Source organism: Lytechinus variegatus, chromosome 12 (genome assembly GCF_018143015.1).
Source record: "Lytechinus variegatus isolate NC3 chromosome 12, Lvar_3.0, whole genome shotgun sequence".
Taxonomy (NCBI): Eukaryota; Metazoa; Echinodermata; class Echinoidea; order Temnopleuroida; family Toxopneustidae; genus Lytechinus; species Lytechinus variegatus.
The window spans coordinates 1,367,474-1,386,934 of NC_054751.1; the positions used below are offsets into that span (position 1 = coordinate 1,367,474).

General features: G+C 35.3%; 1 protein-coding gene across 1 annotated transcript in view; it reads left to right on the plus strand.

Moving 5' to 3' along the window:
* The window catches only part of LOC121424729 (shootin-1-like), a 43,612-nt gene that overhangs the window by 19,117 nt on the left and 5,034 nt on the right, over nucleotides 1–19,461 (plus strand). Inside the window, exons 2-11 of the mRNA XM_041620482.1 lie at nucleotides 4,088–4,262; nucleotides 8,923–9,041; nucleotides 10,363–10,444; nucleotides 11,921–12,015; nucleotides 12,913–13,071; nucleotides 13,903–14,147; nucleotides 14,997–15,052; nucleotides 15,924–16,111; nucleotides 17,030–17,162; nucleotides 19,004–19,052. Of these exons, the coding sequence (XP_041476416.1) occupies nucleotides 4,088–4,262; nucleotides 8,923–9,041; nucleotides 10,363–10,444; nucleotides 11,921–12,015; nucleotides 12,913–13,071; nucleotides 13,903–14,147; nucleotides 14,997–15,052; nucleotides 15,924–16,111; nucleotides 17,030–17,162; nucleotides 19,004–19,052 (1,301 nt within the window). The remainder of the gene's footprint in view (nucleotides 1–4,087; nucleotides 4,263–8,922; nucleotides 9,042–10,362; nucleotides 10,445–11,920; nucleotides 12,016–12,912; nucleotides 13,072–13,902; nucleotides 14,148–14,996; nucleotides 15,053–15,923; nucleotides 16,112–17,029; nucleotides 17,163–19,003; nucleotides 19,053–19,461) is intronic.

Sequence of the window (19,461 nt, forward strand, 5' to 3'; positions counted from 1 at the left end):
AGTTAAGAGCGACTTTAAGAACAACTGGTGATTCTTTCTTACGCGATAAACCATCGCCAATTTATTATATCATTTACCACAAGAAAGGATCACCAGTCGTTCTTAAAGTCGCTCTTATCTTAAGAACAGCTTGGGTAACGTGTTCTCCTGGAGAATTGTCCTCCGAGGAACTCTTCTCTGCTGGAGATGTCCTCCAGGAATGGACCGCAGGGGAGTTGTCCTGCAATACAGGCTTACAAGCCTTCATCTTTATATATGAATGGTCGAGTTACCATCGAGCGTCGCCTGGGTGTTCTAATATTTATGGAGCGAGATCTAGAGCTGTATTGCTTTCTCTCAAACACTTTCATTTTATTTCCTGTTTGCTATCTGTGATCTTTATGGGCATCTTTCATACTGAATATAGTCTAGTGAACCTTCCTTTATGGATAGTTAGTCCATTTGACAATTTCTATATAGAGTGTCAGTATTTCGTAATGGGATAGGTCAACTTTGAATTATGAATCATGCAGTTCTATCAACTCTGCGTCTTGCAAAATATAGGTTGTATTTCTAATCTTCAATCCATTCCTATTCTGTGGACTATTAAGAAAAGTCATTGGAACAAACATATTTTGGTCGTGTATCATTGACTCATGATTTCTTTACGTAAAAATAAAGAGTGACGTGAAACGTGAAAATACATTGTCTCAAGGAAGAGAGATTGTTGTATGGAATGAAGATTATCTACATAGGTCAGAACTTAATTGGAATTGTCAATTCAGTCAAAACATTAAAGATTGGTATGCACTTTGTGACTGTTGTGGTTGATATCTATTTAATAAATATTGAAAGATTAAAAAATCAGTCAATACATTAATGATTCCTATTTGTATTTACTTTGACACTGTTTTTGATATCTCTTCAATAAATATTGAAAGATGAACAAATTCACTCAAAACATGTTTCTATCTTATGAAGATAGCTGTGCCAATATACATATGTTATGTAGCATCTGTATTCATTAAGAGTGAATCTGCTATTGTTCATGAGGCAACCAAGAATTGAAACCAAGTCAACCCATTCTCTTAGTTATATGCTCATAACATGTCCCTCAGTAAGGATGTAAAGCCATCAGACTCTGCTTGCTTCAAAGAGTACTAATCTAAATGCCATATGTAGAGATGGAAAGATGACAAAAACCGTCATATTTGTACAAAGTAACCCTTGGATATAGTTTTTGGCAGCACAATTAAAGCCTTTGGAATAAATTTCCCCTTAACATTAGGCATTCCGGACAAGTTTTGATATGTTAAATGAAACACTGAATTAATGAAATAATCATTAATTTTGGTATGCCATGAATGTACGTGTATATATATTCAGTAAATTATTTACCCAATTCAATCCAAAGAACATTTGATATAGTGCATTTTCCTTTCAGTTACAAAGCACTACATACACTACTCCATGTTTTGAGCCTCTTAAAAAATGATTTAACACCTCAGAATGATAATTGCTTAGTTTCTGTGCTTTACAAAAATTATATCATCATTGTCATCATCATCATTATCAAAGTTGTATAGTTATGATATCACTGTAATCCGTGCTTTGAAACAGACATAGGAAACAATGACATCTTGAACATTTCATAGAGGACCTTCTTCCCAGGATACAAATTCCTTTGACACATTATTTTGAAAATGCATTTTAATTGGTCATTCAAGGTTATTTCCCTAACTCAAGAAATGGTGCAGCTGTGAATATTGATGATTAAAGATAAATACCAGTTGTGGTAACGATCTCAAAATGAGTTCCAACAGAATCAAATAAAATTACCAGCCAAGTTTGTGTGAATAAAAGATATGTGCTAAATGGCTGTTGGGAGAAAACACACAATTTCTGAGAAATTGGAAAAATAAAGCATGGAATTCCATCAAATATCAGGTATTTTTCCAAGCAATATTAATCCACTGTCCAACATATTATTTTCTGTGTTAGCAATCATCAGAATTGTTGGTTTTGAGCTAAGGTTTCATGATTTTACAAAGATAAGTGTACATGAATGGACCAGATCTAGATATATGATAATATGGTGACAATAAGCTCTGATTTAAAAGAATTTCTCATGAAATATTTTTTTGCTGCAACTACTGTATGTTACCTTTAAACTAAAGCAAAAATGAGAAAAGAAACCGAACCCAAACTACGGACCCGTATTTGCCCACCCACTACTCATCGTGTATGCACAGTGATTCATCTTTACAGAAGCTAGCTTGCAAGAAATTGCTCGATCAATGTTGCTCTTTTTCAGAGCGGTCTGTCTATAGACTCAATACGCATAGGTGTCTAATAATGGAATATCTATCATTATTAATTTGCAGGTCCACAGATAACAATGATGCTAGTATGCTAGCTAATGTTATACTATAAAAATGTTATGGAAAGGAGTGAAAAGGGCAGAGGAATGACATCATTTTCACACCCAGGATTTTATTGTTGTGATTTTTAACAAAATCATTTATGAAGAGTAATTTCTTATTCACTGATGATATTTTTTAGTTTTAAATATTGATGTGGATTTTAAGTATTGGTGTGATTCTAGTTACAAAAAAGTGGTAAAAAATGTTGATGTAATGGTAAAAAAAGTTGATGATGTACATGATATAGTACATAGCGTTGAATACGCATAACATATGGTAAAAATCTTGATCTACAACCATTCAGCCAAAAACATTACCCACTGTTAGTAAAACTTCTAAGAGCTGGTCAAACCTCTTGGAATCGGTTCACGTGTTCCAAATGTTTATTCAAATCTCCTCAAACTTGGCATTTAAAGGGTTAAAGTATTGTCCCTTCCCGCCAGTCTTCCTCATCGCCCTTATTTTTAGCTCTCTGGTAAATTGAACCTTTCCAGAGGACAGTTAGAGGAGGAGGGATGTGCAAATGGCAATGTAGTTCAAGCTGAAAATTGGATTCCATGCTGCATTTCAGATGAATCATGTTTAGAGGTGTGAAGGAAATATGTCAGGTGAACGGGGGAGATCATTAACCCTTTGGTGACCGAATTCTGTAGTTCGTATAGGCCCATAGGCCTATTTTGATCTCGGGTATAAAGTTGTGGTCGAACTAAGGACAGCCATTGTATTAAGAAAGCTCAAGAAGTATAGATTCACTTTGACAGCATATTTGGGGCTTATTTCATTCATATCTGTTTTGGAATGGTAAATAAAATTGTTGTCTTCACCATTAGAGCTTGAAAAATGAACACCATAATGTTTTAAGCGGACAATTTTAACGAACTTTTTTTTCTTATTACATTTTCAGCTTCCCATAATCCTAGCATAATTAAATGGAAAAATGAAGTTGGAATGATCTTAATCTCTTCATGCCATGATATAAAATTCAGTGGATTACATGGAGAATAATTTCAAGATAAGATAACTTATTTGGCAAAGGTTGAAAGAGGAAATTTCGTTTGGAAGAAGGATAGTTGTAAATACACCATAGAATGTCAAAAAAATGTTTTAGTGTTATCAATTATATTTGACACATGACAAAATTAGAAGCAGAGAGATAGGGAGGGGGGGTAAAGACTCTGGGTTCATGTTGGAGAATAGAATTCCCTTTAATGTATATTTTCCAACTTTGATTCTCCCTATTCCCCCCCCCCCCCCCGCATACTCAATCTTGGGGAGGGGGAGGGTGGGGACAGAAATACCGCTCAGTACATTCCTGTGGTTGGTCAGTGTATAGAAATTGACAGATAACACTCATTTTGCCAAATTCCCCCTTCATTTTGGGCTATTTCAACTGTGTCATTTTGATTGAATATGAAATAACCTTGTATTAATTTTACAGCTGTTTTGCATGAGAGAATAGGCTTTGGATTGTTTTAGTTTTACAATCTGATTGTTGCCTTTTTCTATTGCAATTAGCTTTTCTAACTTACAGAATTTTTGTTGGATGCCTACGTATGCAGGAAGGTTTGTATATGATTGTAATCTTTCATACATTATTATGGTAGATCTATATACTTGTATTTGATGCAATGAAATTAACATTAACCAGTCGTCTATTTGTCCTCTTTTCTTTTTGTTTCATGCAGACGGTTCGAGAGATAAAAGAGCTGAAGAGGAAAAGTCAAATGGTTTTTGCACAGAATGGAATCGATTTCTCTCAAATCGTCGACATCAACCTCGATGAAGATCCAGGGGATACGTCGCTGGAAGACGAGGTACAGGAATCCCCTCATGCCAAGGAATATCAAGCTCAAATTGAAGGTCAGTCTTTCAAAATAGCTACTTTGCCTGTATTAGAGGCATTAGAGTGTAGTGAAATTTGGGTATAGAATGACCACCCAAGTGAGTGAAAAAAAGGCTGTCTTTAAGGAAAGATTTCCATCATTGCAGAGTTCAATGCAAAACAGTCACAGGGGAAAAAAAAGCATTGGTTTTTATTATTTCAATAAAGGGGGTGGCATAGGGGAAAAAGGATTCTCCCTAAGAAAAGCAAAGTTTGTTGAAAAATCTGACAATCATTGAAATGTAAAATGTTGTTACTAAAAAGCGACACCTGTGCTCCCACTAAAATGGATGGCACAATATGCAGTTTTAGTCCAAATGGTTGGCTCTTCCCCCTCCGCTCAACCCCCCCCCAAAAAAAAAACCACACACAAAAACTGCAATGGATTGGTATGTACAGGTGATCCTTACAGAAAATTGGCCAGAAGATATGAATATCAATGAAATCTTCCATATTTTTTTCAGAAAATGAATTAATTCATACGTCCATCATAGATGATATTGAATATATATTATATATTTTTTTAATATTTCAACTAAATAATTCTGATATATGACATATAAATGAGAGGCCCATCTTAAGAAATAACAAGGGGTATCTTCACAAGAGTATGTCTTCATCAACAGATTTCTTTCTATTAAGAACATAGATTCAAAGAACACAACAAATTTTTCCAAATCTTGTCCACTTTATATCATATTTACAAAAGTACACACCAACACCTTTCAAGGTTCCTCCTCCTTAATGCACTTTGTTTGTGTGCCTATATTGTGTGCATAAGAGGGGGAAACCGTAACGATAAAAGACAGAGGGACGAGAGCGTTACAATGACAGCCATTAGAAAGTGGTCCTTAGCAGAGCTCATTCCAATAATGGATGATGTCTTCTTGGATGCCAGAGAGGCACTTTTCCGGGGGAGCTTCTTTTCGCAACGAATCCATCTTCCCCGTGTCAATCTCGGTTCCAATTTAGCTTGGGGTTTGGTGGAGTATTGATGAGAATGCTTTTATACTCTTATTTTGATTGCTTTGGGGGGAATATGAAGATGTAGGCCATACTTTGTTATAAAATGTGATGTGTCCTGATTGAGCAAAATAAAACTGGGTGTGGGTAATGTGTGAGTCCATGGATATAGATTTAAGATTTTAGACTAATACTACAAGGAATAAATTGACCTATAATTGTATTTCTATAGAGAAACTAAAATGTTTTGAGAGGAAAAGTAATTGTTTTGCTACTTGGTAACATAATTATTGTGGTATAAATGTATTGAGTTGTTAATTAGCATGTTATCATTCAAGTGGGTCTATATTACTAGACTACACTAGCATTATGGGTCAGGATACTGGCCAGGTATGAGTACTTGAGGACTCGAGATGGCGCTATTAGTTCATAGCTGCTTTAAGAGTAAATAAAAAATGATATGAAACAACAACAAAAAGGGCAGTATTGAACTCATGTGATACTATAGGTAATCAACTATGTGGGAGAATAATACCAATATCAATAATAATAGTAATAGAAGAAATAGTTAGTAATAGCAATATCAACAGTAATATTAACAGTTACAGTAACAATAATAGTAATATCTATAGCAAAAGTAGTAGTAATTCTAATTGTGTGCCTAGTAATAAAAGTAATAGCAAAAAATAGTAGTAGCAATAGTAGTATTAATCCTAATAGCAATAGTAATTGTAAAGTAATAGTAACAGTAATAGTAGCAGTAACAATAACTAATAGTAATAGTAAAAAAATAGTAATAGTGGAGCATGACAAATGGGTCTTGACAAAGTCTTCTCTTGTCACAAAAAATATTTTCTACTGTCATTTGATGTGCAGCAATGTTCAAGCAGTATCCATTTATTGGTGCTTTTAAGAGCATCAATATCTCTCTCCATGCAGTATGAAGATGGGAGAGGCAGGCTCATATTCAGAGATTAACGTCTGCTGCTGCTCGGCTGGAATTAAAGTAACGGGGTTACTTTTTTAAGGTTATGATGAGTAGTGTTAGCTAAAGGATATATGACATGATAGTGATAAACAATGGTCTCATATTCTTTAAATTCCATGAAAATAGCCATGCGGGACATCATAAGGTATTGCATTATGTTATCTGCTTTTTAGCAAAGTAATTCATATTATCATATTAAAATTTATCAACTGTCAGAGTCTAGTCTAGCTACACAATGCTTTGATAGTTTCTGTGCATAGCTATCTGCATAGAATGTGCATGAGGATTGCACTGACAAAAAAAAACTCACTTAGGCACGAGACTGAAGTGTATTGCTTATGGCTACTGTATTTCAAACCCTGTATTTTTTGTTGCCATCATGGCCGTACATAGATTTTTTTTTTCCTGGGGGCAAGACACAGTGTTTTGAAGGAAAACTAAAGCGAGGAAGCGAAAGTGACCGATCTTTTCATGGGGGCGCTTTACATTTTTTAATGTGATATTGAAAGATTTTGTACATGCTTTTTGTGAATTTTCTGAAAATTGCAAGTAAAAATAATGTAAGTTTTCAAAATTTCTGAAAGGGAGGGGGATGGGCAACAGCCCAACTGCCCCATGTTGACTGTTCACAAAGCAGATATTACAGTTAAGGCCCTATAAAGTTGCATACACATGATTCTAGTCCTTGGATCATCTTTGGGGGGGGGGGAGAGGGCAAGGGATCTCTGCCTCACGCCCCAATTTAAGGGGGTCAACTTTGCAACAAACATGTTATGAAGGTGTGAAATAAGCGTAAGAAGTTGGAAAGGGCACATTAATTTCCTTGCCCTGGCCTTCGCATCAGAATTTGAGAGGGGCATCATTTCAGTGCCTACCCCAGATAAAGTGATACAAGAAAAGTGAGGAGTTACATGTAGATAATCAATTCCATTCAGTGACTTTGATAGCTAAGGTCAATGTGTTTTTCTTTCTTTTTTTGGTGGATTCACAAATATGATCTTTGCAATGCTGTCTCCTGAGTTCTGGTTTTGGGTGACATGTAATATGCATGGAAACTATTTTGATCAAGTAATTAGTTTGGGGTTAGCCATGGTAATTTTTTTTTTCTAATTTGAGTCCCCTGTCTTTTTCATATTCTGATGTATCCTTTATATTCTGAAGAATCTTTTATTATCTGAGGTAATTAAGGTTTATTTTTCATTTTTTCAAAAGTGAAGACGTTTTCAATGCTAGCTACCTATGAGATTCTGGATGAAAGCTTTTTTGGGCAAGTAATAATTTTAGGACTTTTGGGATTTTTTTCTTCAACTCTCGATCTCTTGTCTCCTTACTGTCCTTAAAGTTGTAGAGTGGGCGGGGGAAGAGATTCTAGGTTATTCTTTGCAAATATCGAGACCTTTAACGGATGCTGCCTACGAGATTCTGGTTTGAGTGCTATGTTATTAGCATGGAGACTGCTGTTAGCAAGTAATGGCCTCCCAGCCAAATAAATCGTTGCTGAATCTGTCGCTTGTCTTTCCCCGTTGTCTTCATCTAATTTACATAGATATGATGGAGGTCTTGAGCCCCGGGTACTTGTGGGATATTTACAGTGTGTCGTTGCATAGAATCTAATCCAATACATTGCAATGTTGTAATGTTTTTGTATGAATAATAGAAAAAGGTCCTTTGAGTAAAATAGAAACTGTAGTAAACAGAGCATGATGCTTCCATCCTAATTATAAAACCTTAATTAATTTAGATTTTAGATGAAGGAGGGGTTTGAAAATAGGCAGCAAATATAAATTAATCTTGAAATTTTTTTTTTAATTCTGTGGAAAGTAAGATAAAAAACAATGTCAATATATATTTCTGATGTTCTTGATTGTGTGGAAAGCTGTTATGTATTTTAAAGACACGTTTTTGAAGATTCCATTCCACACCATTATATTTCATTTTAAGTATCAAAAGGGCAGTCTAGTTTGCTATGCAAATATCATTCATACTTTTTACAGAAAAGGTCACCCTTGATAACCATACAACATGCCAGACGTTTGTCACACATAGCAGCAAGAAATGTTTTCACACTGGATTCCTATTATGTTTTGTTCATTCAGGTTATATACATTGAATTCCAGGATAGCTGATACTCAAAAGGGGAACATCTATTCATTTGATTTCCAATTTACCATGTTATTCAAATTTATGAATGTTCACTTTCTTGGGACTGAGTAGTGAGGTTAAGATTATCCTGTTGTCATGAATGAACTAGAATAGTTAGGATCCAGTTTCCAACAAGACCTATTTTTTGTAAAAGCCTCTGGCAAGTATTCAGATCCTCAAGAACAACCTTTGCACGAAAGAATCACTCAAACATTTGAGCAAAAGAGACAAGTACATAATAATATTAGTTAATCTGTTATAAATGAAAGATGAATGAACAAGAATAATTACTTGTTGTTTCGTCAGACCTCTGATATGCTTTAGGGCTTGTAAATAACCTTTTATTACAAAAAGTACGATGAATTGTTACCATTCTGAAAGTGATTGAAATTTATGGATGTGCCTTTTCTATGAACCTAGTAATAAAAACCTTTGTTGTAAAAGTATGCATAAAATTTGAATATTTTAGCAAACTGTTCATTTTGATGACACATTTTCATGAGTTCTTTTTCGATCCGTTTTCAAAATGTATTTTTTATCTGTAGTGTTGAAGGATGAGCTGTTCAATGCAAAGAAGGATATAGGTTATGCGATAGAAGAGAGAGACATCGCTCAAGAGAATCTTGCTGCCGCTTATAGCCAGATAGCACAACTGAAAGAGCAGGTGAGAAGAGGATTAATTCCTATTATTTTCATTCATTTTAAGTCAAAGGAGCTTGTTGACCAAGTCAAGGTTTTGGGAACCACTCGTCATCGATTTTTACGTTTGCATTTGTGTACAAAGTGAATGGAGCTAGGAATAGGGAACTGATGAGTATGACTGAATAAAGTGCTGCCGTACAAAATTAAAGGACAAGTCCAACCCAACAAAAAGTTGATTTGAATGAAAAGAGAAAAATCCAAAATGCTTAACACTGAAATTTTCATGAAAATTGGATGTAAAATAAGAAAGTTAGGATATTTTAAAGTTTCGCTTAATTTCACAAAACAGTTATGCACATCCTGGCTGGTATGCAAATGAGGAGACTGTGACGTCATCCACTCACTATTTCTTTTGTATTTTATTATATGAAATATGAAATATTCTAATTTTCTCATTGTCAAGTGATACAATTAATTTCTCCCTGAACATGTGGAATTAGCATTGTTTAATACTATATGGTTCAGTAAGATGGTCCTTGTTGTCAGATCTATAAAAAATGAAATATTTTCAATTCAAACAATAAAAAACAAAAGAAATATTGAGTTATGGACATCATCGACGGACTCACCTAGTTGTGCTTATCACTGTTTTGTGAAAAATAAGCAAAACTTTAAAATTTCACAACTTTCCTATTTTACATCTGATTTTAATGAAATTTTCAGCATTATGCTAGTTTGATTTTTCTCTATTTATTGACAAGTCACCATTTTCCTGATGGACTTGACCTTTAAAAGTGGTTCTCGATTTCAAAATAATGCCACTTGCTTAAATCATCCATACATGAGAAACAGAATGAGGACTGGGCACTCGTCTGTAATGGCAATGGCATTTTGTGAGGGTTTGTAGAAGCTTAAATCGTCTTTACACATTGTTTCAGGGATCCAGAGTATTCAGCACTTTGCCCTTCTGATGTCGATAATACCTTGTATCTCTAACTCAAAATGTAAAAAAAAACGAGGGCATCCCTGGAAGAGCTGTACGCCATTATATGTGTTATAGCGCCACCTTGTGACGCTAGCTAGCTTGTTCGTTACTAAAATATTATTCCTTGCCCCTTTTCGGCGCCGTGTTGTAAAGACAATGTTTCCTCAATAAATGGTAGGCCCAAATGTAATGATGTAGCAATGATGGCAAACTCATATTCTGCAAACAATCTCCTAATTCCTAAGGAGAACTCTTTTTGTAGGCAGAGGAAGGTTGCTATTTCACTGTAAAATCAAGTTTTTTTTTCCAAGATGTCCTAAGAAAAAGAAATGATGATTAGTGTCATTTATCATTTCAGATGAAACTGGAGAATGTCTCGCATGAGAAAACCAAGAAGGCCTTACAAGAAAGGGATAATATCATTAATCAACTCAAAAGAGGTCAGTATTATTCACATGATTATTCTTTCATACTTTCATCTGTAATATTTCTTCTAGTAGCACCATCAACATCTCAATTTAAACCTGGTTGCTCAGACAATTATAAGCTTCCCAGTAAATGTTCCTCTCAACCCTGTTTATCATGTTTCCATTTCATTTCGTGACTGTACCATCTGCATCAACGTGTTATTATGACTATTTTAATTAATTTAAGTCCATATTTTGAATTCCGTGAAGTTGTTAGCTACATGCATGTACGGTGCTCCTGTCAACCTAACAATGAACATTTCTTTCATTGCCAGCTTGTTTAATTAATCTATTAATATTTTAAATCAGTTGACGTTTGATGCATACTTGATGTATAGATTAAGCAGATTAAAACCTTTCTGTTGCAAGCCTGTATGTAGACTCCATATAATTGAGCAGATTCAGTGGGCTTTGTTAGAGAAATGAATTTATATTTGTTGCAATCTATATCTGACTAAATGAATTTTGCAATCTTAGTTGCAATTTAATGTTGGAGGGGGGGGGGGGGCTGATATCCTCTTTCAAAAATACACATATGAGTAAATTATATAAAGTTCCAATTCAAGTGTCAATGGTATGTAATCGAAGTATGGAGATGAAAGATTTTGTCAGAGAGGGATGAATCAAATGCTTGATAGTTATTACCAAGTGTACCATGAAGCCCGCTTCAATCGTCTCCTTTGCCATGGAAACCTTCAGAAGTTGTAGATTACCACTCATGCGTTCATGCCAGGGGTATTTTATGTCATTTTAATTCATGTGATGTCTGTAATAAATAAAGCATTTATGGCGTGTGCTTGCAAAGTGTTGGATTGGTTGTTTATATTCATGTGGCATGTGTGGAGATGAATCTTGTGACTAAGCACGTCTTACCAATTAGAGATGATTGGCTTTACAGTTACGATATCAGGGCGGGGCGGGGGGGGGGGGGGTTGAAGTGGGGGTGGCATTGGGCACATAATTGTTCCTTTTCACTTCAACCAACCTTTTGTGGGTATAATCCAGGATTTTTCTATAGGCATTTGTGTGTGTGGGGGGGGGGGGGGTACACAGAGGTATTCCTTCTTTCTTATACCAATTCACTCGCAGATCTAGGAATTATCGAAAGGGGCAATCAGCTCCATTGTCTTACTTCAGATACTAAAACACTGGTGAATTCAGATCATGATGATGATGATAATGATTATCATGATGATAATTATAATGGTGATAATGAGGATGATTATTATGGTGATGATGATGATGATGATGATGATAATTATGATGGTGATTGATGGTCATGATGATGATGATGTTTATGATGATGCTGATGATGATGTTTATGATGATAATGATGATGATGATGATGATGATAATGATACAAAGATAAGTACTATGGTAATAATGGAGAACATGATAGTAATAATAATGCTTATACCTTTTCAACATTTTATTTACATCCTTATACAGTATCAACCTTGGTATACAATGAATTCAACGAGGTTCAGAGCCTATATGAGAAGGAATCCGCCATGAGGGAACAAGCTGAAAAGATGGCATCAGAAGTAAGACACATATCTTCTTGATATTTCAAGAAATTATTTATACTCTTTCTCTTGCAATGAGAGAATATAGTTAGGAGTTTGAAACACCATTTAACTTCAAATTGGAACATCTGAGCATAATTTATCTGCCATAGTGGTTAAGAAAGGATTGCTCATTGAACTTACCATAGTTACGGGTCATTTTGCCTCAAAAGGTACCCATTAGGAATTTATTACAGTGGCGGATCCGGGATTTTCCAGGGGGGGGGGCACATTTCCACTGGAAAATAAAATGCAATATCATTTCGTATTTGCACCTAAGACATTAGAGGAGAATATGGACCCATGTTAAAGGCCAGTATGTAAAAATTGGGGCCATGTTAGGGATTTTTCAGCATAAAACCATACCCCATGTTAAGGGATTTCTTCCAAAAAGTGACCCATTCCAGGGGCACATCCCATATGACTTATTTCATGAGTGCCCCCCCATCAGGTTTGAGTAAGCTTTTTTGGAGGTGGTTCAGTTTGTTGAAAAACAATTCTAATCAGCAAAAATGGTCAACCATGGAGGTAGAATGTGTCGACATTGAAAAAGCGACAACCCCCCAAATGGTTTTCAACAATAAAATATTTTGCTGTTTACCTATTTTCGGATATATATATATATATACATATATATATATATATATATACACTTCTTAGGAAGGGGGTGGGGATGGAGATTCCCATTTTTATGGCTGTGAAGCAGTATATTTTATTTATTTTATTTTGATATCTTGCGTGAAGTCATCAATTGAAATGTTGACAATTTTAAACTTGAAATACTTAATACAATTTTTCTTTATAGATTCATGAATGAATAGTGCAACTGCTAAATGTTATATACATACATGTATATTGTATATTTTATTTTTTCAGTATTATGCAAAGAATAAGGAAGCAGAGGCATACAAACGCCAGAGTGCAATGTTAGTAAGTGATGCCATCAGCGGAGATGATAAACTCATTCAGAGCATGACAGAGATGGAGAAACTCACAAAGGAACTCGAAGAGGAGAAAGAGAGACATAAATTAGAGGTAAAGTATTTTTTCAGATAGTTTTGTATTAAATTTATTTTATTTTGCCTCATAATGATTGTGTTGGTAACCACTTACAAAAGAACTTGAAGAGGAGAGGGAGAGCCATAAATTAGTGGTCTAGTATTTCTTTTTAGATAGTTTGTATTAAATTTATTTTTGACCTTTAATACTTGTGTTGGTTACCACTTGGTTTAATACTAATTGACCCAATATGCAGTGGTGTCAGTGTTTATATTCATTTGGTCTAACTGCCATTTGTTCTATTTGTCATTTAATCATCAAACTTGTATTATATGTACTGGGACAAATTGTTTTATCAGTTTACTTTAAATTCTCCCATTCATTTTTTTTTTTGGGGGGGGGATTTTATCACATGGTACAGATTATATGAGATTTTGAAACAATGGATATTTGACCAAGTGTTTATTGGGCTTAGTGGTGATAATTTATGGAGTTTTTTTTTTTCAAAATGTCAAATCCTTCTGTTGGTTAACAAATGCTAATAGTTATGAACAATAGATTATATAGTCTGGGGAAACAATAATAAATTAGAAAAATTGCATTTGCTAATTTTGTTTTATAAGCAATGATGATTTTGGAAAATCATTGGGACCTGTCCAAAAAAGGCTTTTAACACTAAATGGCAGTAGATCTCCTTCAAGAATGGATAAATAATTATAGACAAGAGTAACAAAAATGACAAATTACATATTTGTTAGAAATCATGAATCTATTGCGTTTTAGAAAAATCAAGGTTTGATTTCCCTTTATACATATATGAAGGTGTATAAGCGTATAATGTTATACATTTCCTACGTTTGACCACAGGTGAAGAGATTAAAGGACGAGCTGGAACTCTCAGAAAGCCGGGAGAAGATGGAAATGCTTGAGAACAAGCTGAGCATCGCAAAGGAAGAGAACGAATCGCTGGAGAAGAGAGTGGAGGAACTCGACGTCAAGAACAAGGAACTGGCCTACGAACTGAAAGAAGCGCTTAGTAAACCCAGTCTTCCGAACATCCCACCGCCTCCCCCACCTCCACCAGTGCCACAACCCCCTAGGAACCCTCTAGAGTGAGTGCAACAACCTTAAATACATATATGCCAGTTGTAACAATCTCAAAATTAGTTCGAACAGAATTTGATAGAATTACCACTCAAGTGTTTGTATGAAGGAAAAATATGTTCCAAATGGCCCTGGTAAAAAATGTGTAATAGCTGAGAAATGAGTGAAATAAGCAGGTAATTCATAAAATGCCGGTTCTTCATTTCCAAGTAATATAAACACACTGTCCGACAAATGCTTTTATGTGTTAGTGATTTTCAGAGTTATCGGTTTTCAGCTAAGATTTCATGATTTCACAAGTTAATTCTAGATCTTTGATGATATGGTGACAAAAATTAAATTTGATTTCAAAGATTTTCTCAAATAATTGTTTGCTGCAACTACATTCTTAGAAAATTGGTCATTTTGTCTAGAATTTTGTGAAAAGCCACAAGGTGACACATGCTCAAAAAAGCTGTAATTACCTAAAACAAGCTAGGGGGTGGGTGTGAAATATCTGCCCCTTGATTTGTCTTTGATTAGGAATAGAACTTTGTGCAAGAATATATTTCATTTACTCCGCCACTTAGTATATAAAAGGGTAGTTTTACCTGGGTACATTGACACTATACTCAGTGACCGAAAGAAGAGCGTTCATAGAAAGATTGAAGAGGCAGGGCCCCAGTATGTTTCCCTGTGGGACTCCAGGTTTTAGACATTATGCTTTTCTGCCTCATCATGTAAAACATGATAGTTGTTGTAAAAGTCTAATTACACTCGGAACAAATCTATTTAGTTGCTGTCAGACAAAGTGATGGCAGGTGTATTTTCATATTCATTGTTGTCATGGATATGTTTGATTCTGTTTTTTTTATTAGAATGCTGCAGAAGATCATTAAAAGGAGAAATCACAATAAAAAGTCAGAAGATGGCAGTAAGTATTCCATTTCCACAACTGTTACAGAAGGAGTGCACTTGCCAGGCTTGTTTTTCATTCACATAACACTTTATTTAAAGAACAAGGGCACTTATCTAGGCTGGTGACCCTGTTCATCTCACACTTTCACTCGTAAATTAGCAGGCAATAGAACATTAACCGTGTTGGCTTCAAATTACTGGAATAATTTGCCACTTGAATTTCAATGTACAGTCTCCATCACAATTTTCAGAGAAAGCGTTCAAAACCCAGCTATTTTGTAGTTTATAACTTTAAGATATATATCATTCCATTGAATTAATTTATTGTATGCTGTGCGGGCCTAATGGGAAAAGTAGTAATGACAATTATAACCAATGTACTATTTTGAGCAGTTAGGGAGAGGCATTTGTATACAAATAATGCATGCAGCCGAGTGCATTAGTGGAAATGAAGAGCACGCGAGGTTTCTTTAGATAGGTGCCGCACTGTGCATGACCCGCTGGCAGCGAGTGCCCAGCGTGCATCATCTGAAGAAACCGAGCTTTCTCTGCATTTACTTTTACGCACGACAGAGCAAGTGCATTATTTGTTTTATAAAATAGCAACACAGAAATAAATCCTTGCAAAGTTACAGTACAGTTTTGTTGGATCTCTCCCGGGACTTCTACCACACTGGTTTGCTTGAACGTGCAATGTCAATTTTCGTTGCGCACCTTTTGCACTGCCGTGCAGTGCACCCAAAAAGGTGGATGTCATGTGACGCGTATTGGCCAATCACGATGCTTGAAATAAAATCCTTCTGTTGATAAAACAATGACAATGGCTACTGCGGTATACTCTTCATATTTACTCACATATTTGATCTAATTTTCTCTCTGTTCTAAAGGACAATTGGATTGCTATCAGAAGCAATTTGAGACGGCGATGCAGGACATGATAACGAGGATCAAGAAGGGTCAGATCGTTCTGAAACCGGTCACCAAACCTGAGGCTAGCGAGGATAGGCCAAGAGCACCACTTTCAAAACAATCTATGAAGAGAGCACAGGCAGTACAAGAACTGGATAATATACTGGTGAGTGATGATGGCAAGAGGCTGATTGCAGTAAAGTTTGGGGGGGGGGTGGGGGAGTGTTTCATAAAGAGCTAAAAGTGACTTTAGAGTCATGCTTAAATGCAGATGCACACATGATATGTGACACGCAATCCTATTGATTAATATGCAGTGGTGCGCATCCTCTTCGCATGATTTGACCAATGCGGTGATGCCAACCATACTGCACACAAATTGGAATCTTTGTGAAACACCCCCCCCCTGTTTTCTAGATTTCAAGGGGGTGTTTCATAGAGTTAAGTGTGCCTTTGATGATCCATGCTTAAATATTTACATGTAAATGATACCTAACATGCGATCTCACTGATGTATATGCAGTTCCTTGGGCATTATGTGACCAATGCAATTATTTTGTGTCATATAAACATGCACTGGGAATTTTAATCAAGTTTAAGGCACACTCAAAATTTGTGAAAATTTATGATTTATTTAAACATACCCAAGTGACGAATTATGAAGTAAAGATTGATCAAAACAAAAGCCAGTCAAACAGTTTGGAGGAGCTGTGGTGTAGTGGTTCTGAATCTCGCCTTGTAAACAGAGGGTCGTGTGTTCGAATCTTACCACTGTCTGGCGTCCTTTCGCAAGGCATTAATCCACAATTTGCCACTCTCGACCCAGGTGCTAAATGGGTTCCCGGTAGGATGTGAAAGTCATTGTAGCTTGTCCAGTACTGAGTGCGCCTCACAGGCGACTGACTTGAAGACTCCCCGGGAGTGGAGGATGCGCACACATTGTGTGCGGGAATGACCGATTGAATCCAATGACCTGGTTAATAATATATCTGTTAAGCGCTTAGACACGTCGTTCCGATGGATTAAGCGCTGTATAAAAGCGGATTATTATTATTATTAAACAAATAATGTTTTTCTTTTGCAGGTTGGTCTGAAGAATAGGAACAGGAACAGACCAAGACCTTTACCCAAGGGGTCCAAGGAGACGGAACAAACCGACGAGTTTGCGAAAATAATGGCACAGAGGAAGGAACGATCAAAGCAGCCGCCTCCAACAAGTAAGTATTAGCATCCTCGTCAAGTTTCTTGTTCATGTTACTCTCCTATGGTAGATGCTTTTCTTGTAGTGTGTTGTTCATGCTTCTAATACAGCGTATTTATCAATACATTTAAGTGGAAGGGGGGAACAATGTTGAAATATTGGTGCCAGGATTGCATCAATGTGTTTTGTTGAGATGGGTGGAGGGAAAGGGGGGGGAGGTTACAACCAAATTTATATACCCATATTTTTTTTGTCAAAGGGGGGGGTTACAACCAATTTTATATACCCATTTTTTTTTCAAAGGGGGGGGGGGGGGAGGGGGTTAGGGTGTGTGCCTAGTCCCTAATACCATCTAGGTAGTATAATGTATTTCTAAAGTAATTTCAGTGGATTCTTGTTGGTCAGATAATATTCATGTTAACAAAACATTTTATCCATCCATTAAATGCAAGGCTTGTGAAGTATTTGGTTTCGGCCGATTTCATGGTTTTAGGCCGTGGGTTTTTAATCTAGTTAAACTGGATTAATTTGAATCATGGATTTAGATTGCACTTTGCAATCATTATTTGACCATTCTTCATGCTTTTATCAAATCTATTCAAACCTTGTATAATTAAAAAATCTTTAAAGGACAAGTCCACCCCAACAAAAAGTTAATTTGAATAAAAAGAGAAAAATCCAACAAAGGTAACACTGAAAATTTTATCAAAATCGGATGTAAAATAAGAAAATTATGACATTGTAAAGTTTTGCTTAATTTCACAAAATAGTTATATGCACATCCTGGTGGGTATGCAAATGAGGAGACTGATGACGTCATCCACTCACTACAGTATTTCTTTTGTATTTTATTATATGAAATAGGGAATATTCTATTTTTCTCCTCATTGTCAAGTGAAATAACGAATAAATTCTTCCCTGAACGTGTGGAATGAGCATTGTTTAATACTATATGATTCATTCAAGTTGGTCCTCATTGTCAACTTTGTAGAAAATTAAATATTGTATAATTCAGACAATAAAAGAGCAAAAGAAATAATGAGTGAGGGACATCATCAACTTTCTCATTTGAGTGCATATCACTGTTTTGTGAAAAATAAGCAAACTTTAAAGTGTCATAACTTTCCCTTATTTTACATCCAATTTTGATGAAATTTTCAGCGTTTCACTAGTTTGATTTTTCTCTATTTATTTAAATCAACAATTTTCTGGGGTGGACTTGACCTTTAATGAATGTTTGCTAGTAAGTGTATTTTAACATAATGTGTTATCCACTATATGCGTTATTTATTTATTATTATTTTTGCATAATGCAAATCATGTTTTGGATTTGAAGATAAATCTCCATACAGAACCAAACCAAAAGGTGTTTGTTTCAAATCCCATGTCATCTTTGGCAAGCCATTGATATACATTCGATATTATCTAAATGACCTTATATGATAAGATACATTCTCATGTTCAAATCTTCGAAAATTGAACAGACAGCTTATAACTTTTTTTGATAAACCTGGAAATCGTGTAAACAAACTTAGTTTGTCTACAATCTCGAAAAGGAGCTCCTGTCTTTAACTGATTTTTTGACTGTTTGTTGTAGGAGGTATAGCCCCCACCCTTTTACAATAATTGTTTTTTATTTTGTTTATGTTTTAATTTCTTCAGATTGTACAACTGCAATGTCATTAAATGCATCGCTATGTTTAAATGGCCTCAATGTTTTGTCCGTATTCAATAAATCATCATCACTTCTTCAAAAAGAAATTTGGTAATCTATATTGCCAATATGACGGACTATATAGATGAAGAACAGCGACATAGTGAATTGTATAAAACAACAATTGTTTGTTTCCCAAACAGGTTCGAGACCATCCCCTCAACCCACAGCTCACCCACGCTCTACCCCAAGGTAGAAACGTGTTTCAAATTATATGTGAACGCATCATGTAGTTGCTTGTCATGCATATAATAGAAGTGCCAGTTGGAAATGTATTGTAATACTTTTCTAGTGCTTGCATGATCAATATGCTTTATGTATTATAGACCTTGTACATGTAGATTCTTGTTCTGTTTTACCATTGCTTCAACTCTTTTTATGAAGAATTGATTCTGGGGAAATAATACGAGATGTTTTTATGATTTTTTTTTCTTCCATAATCTAGGGTTTCATATTGCAACATAAGTACTAATTTTTACTGTATACAGTCAAAACCCAAGACTTATATCTATTTATTATATTCTCCAGTATAAAGTTAAAGAAAATCCTACTACGGTAATTATGATTGTTGAATTTAATTGTACAAATGTTCAAAATTGCA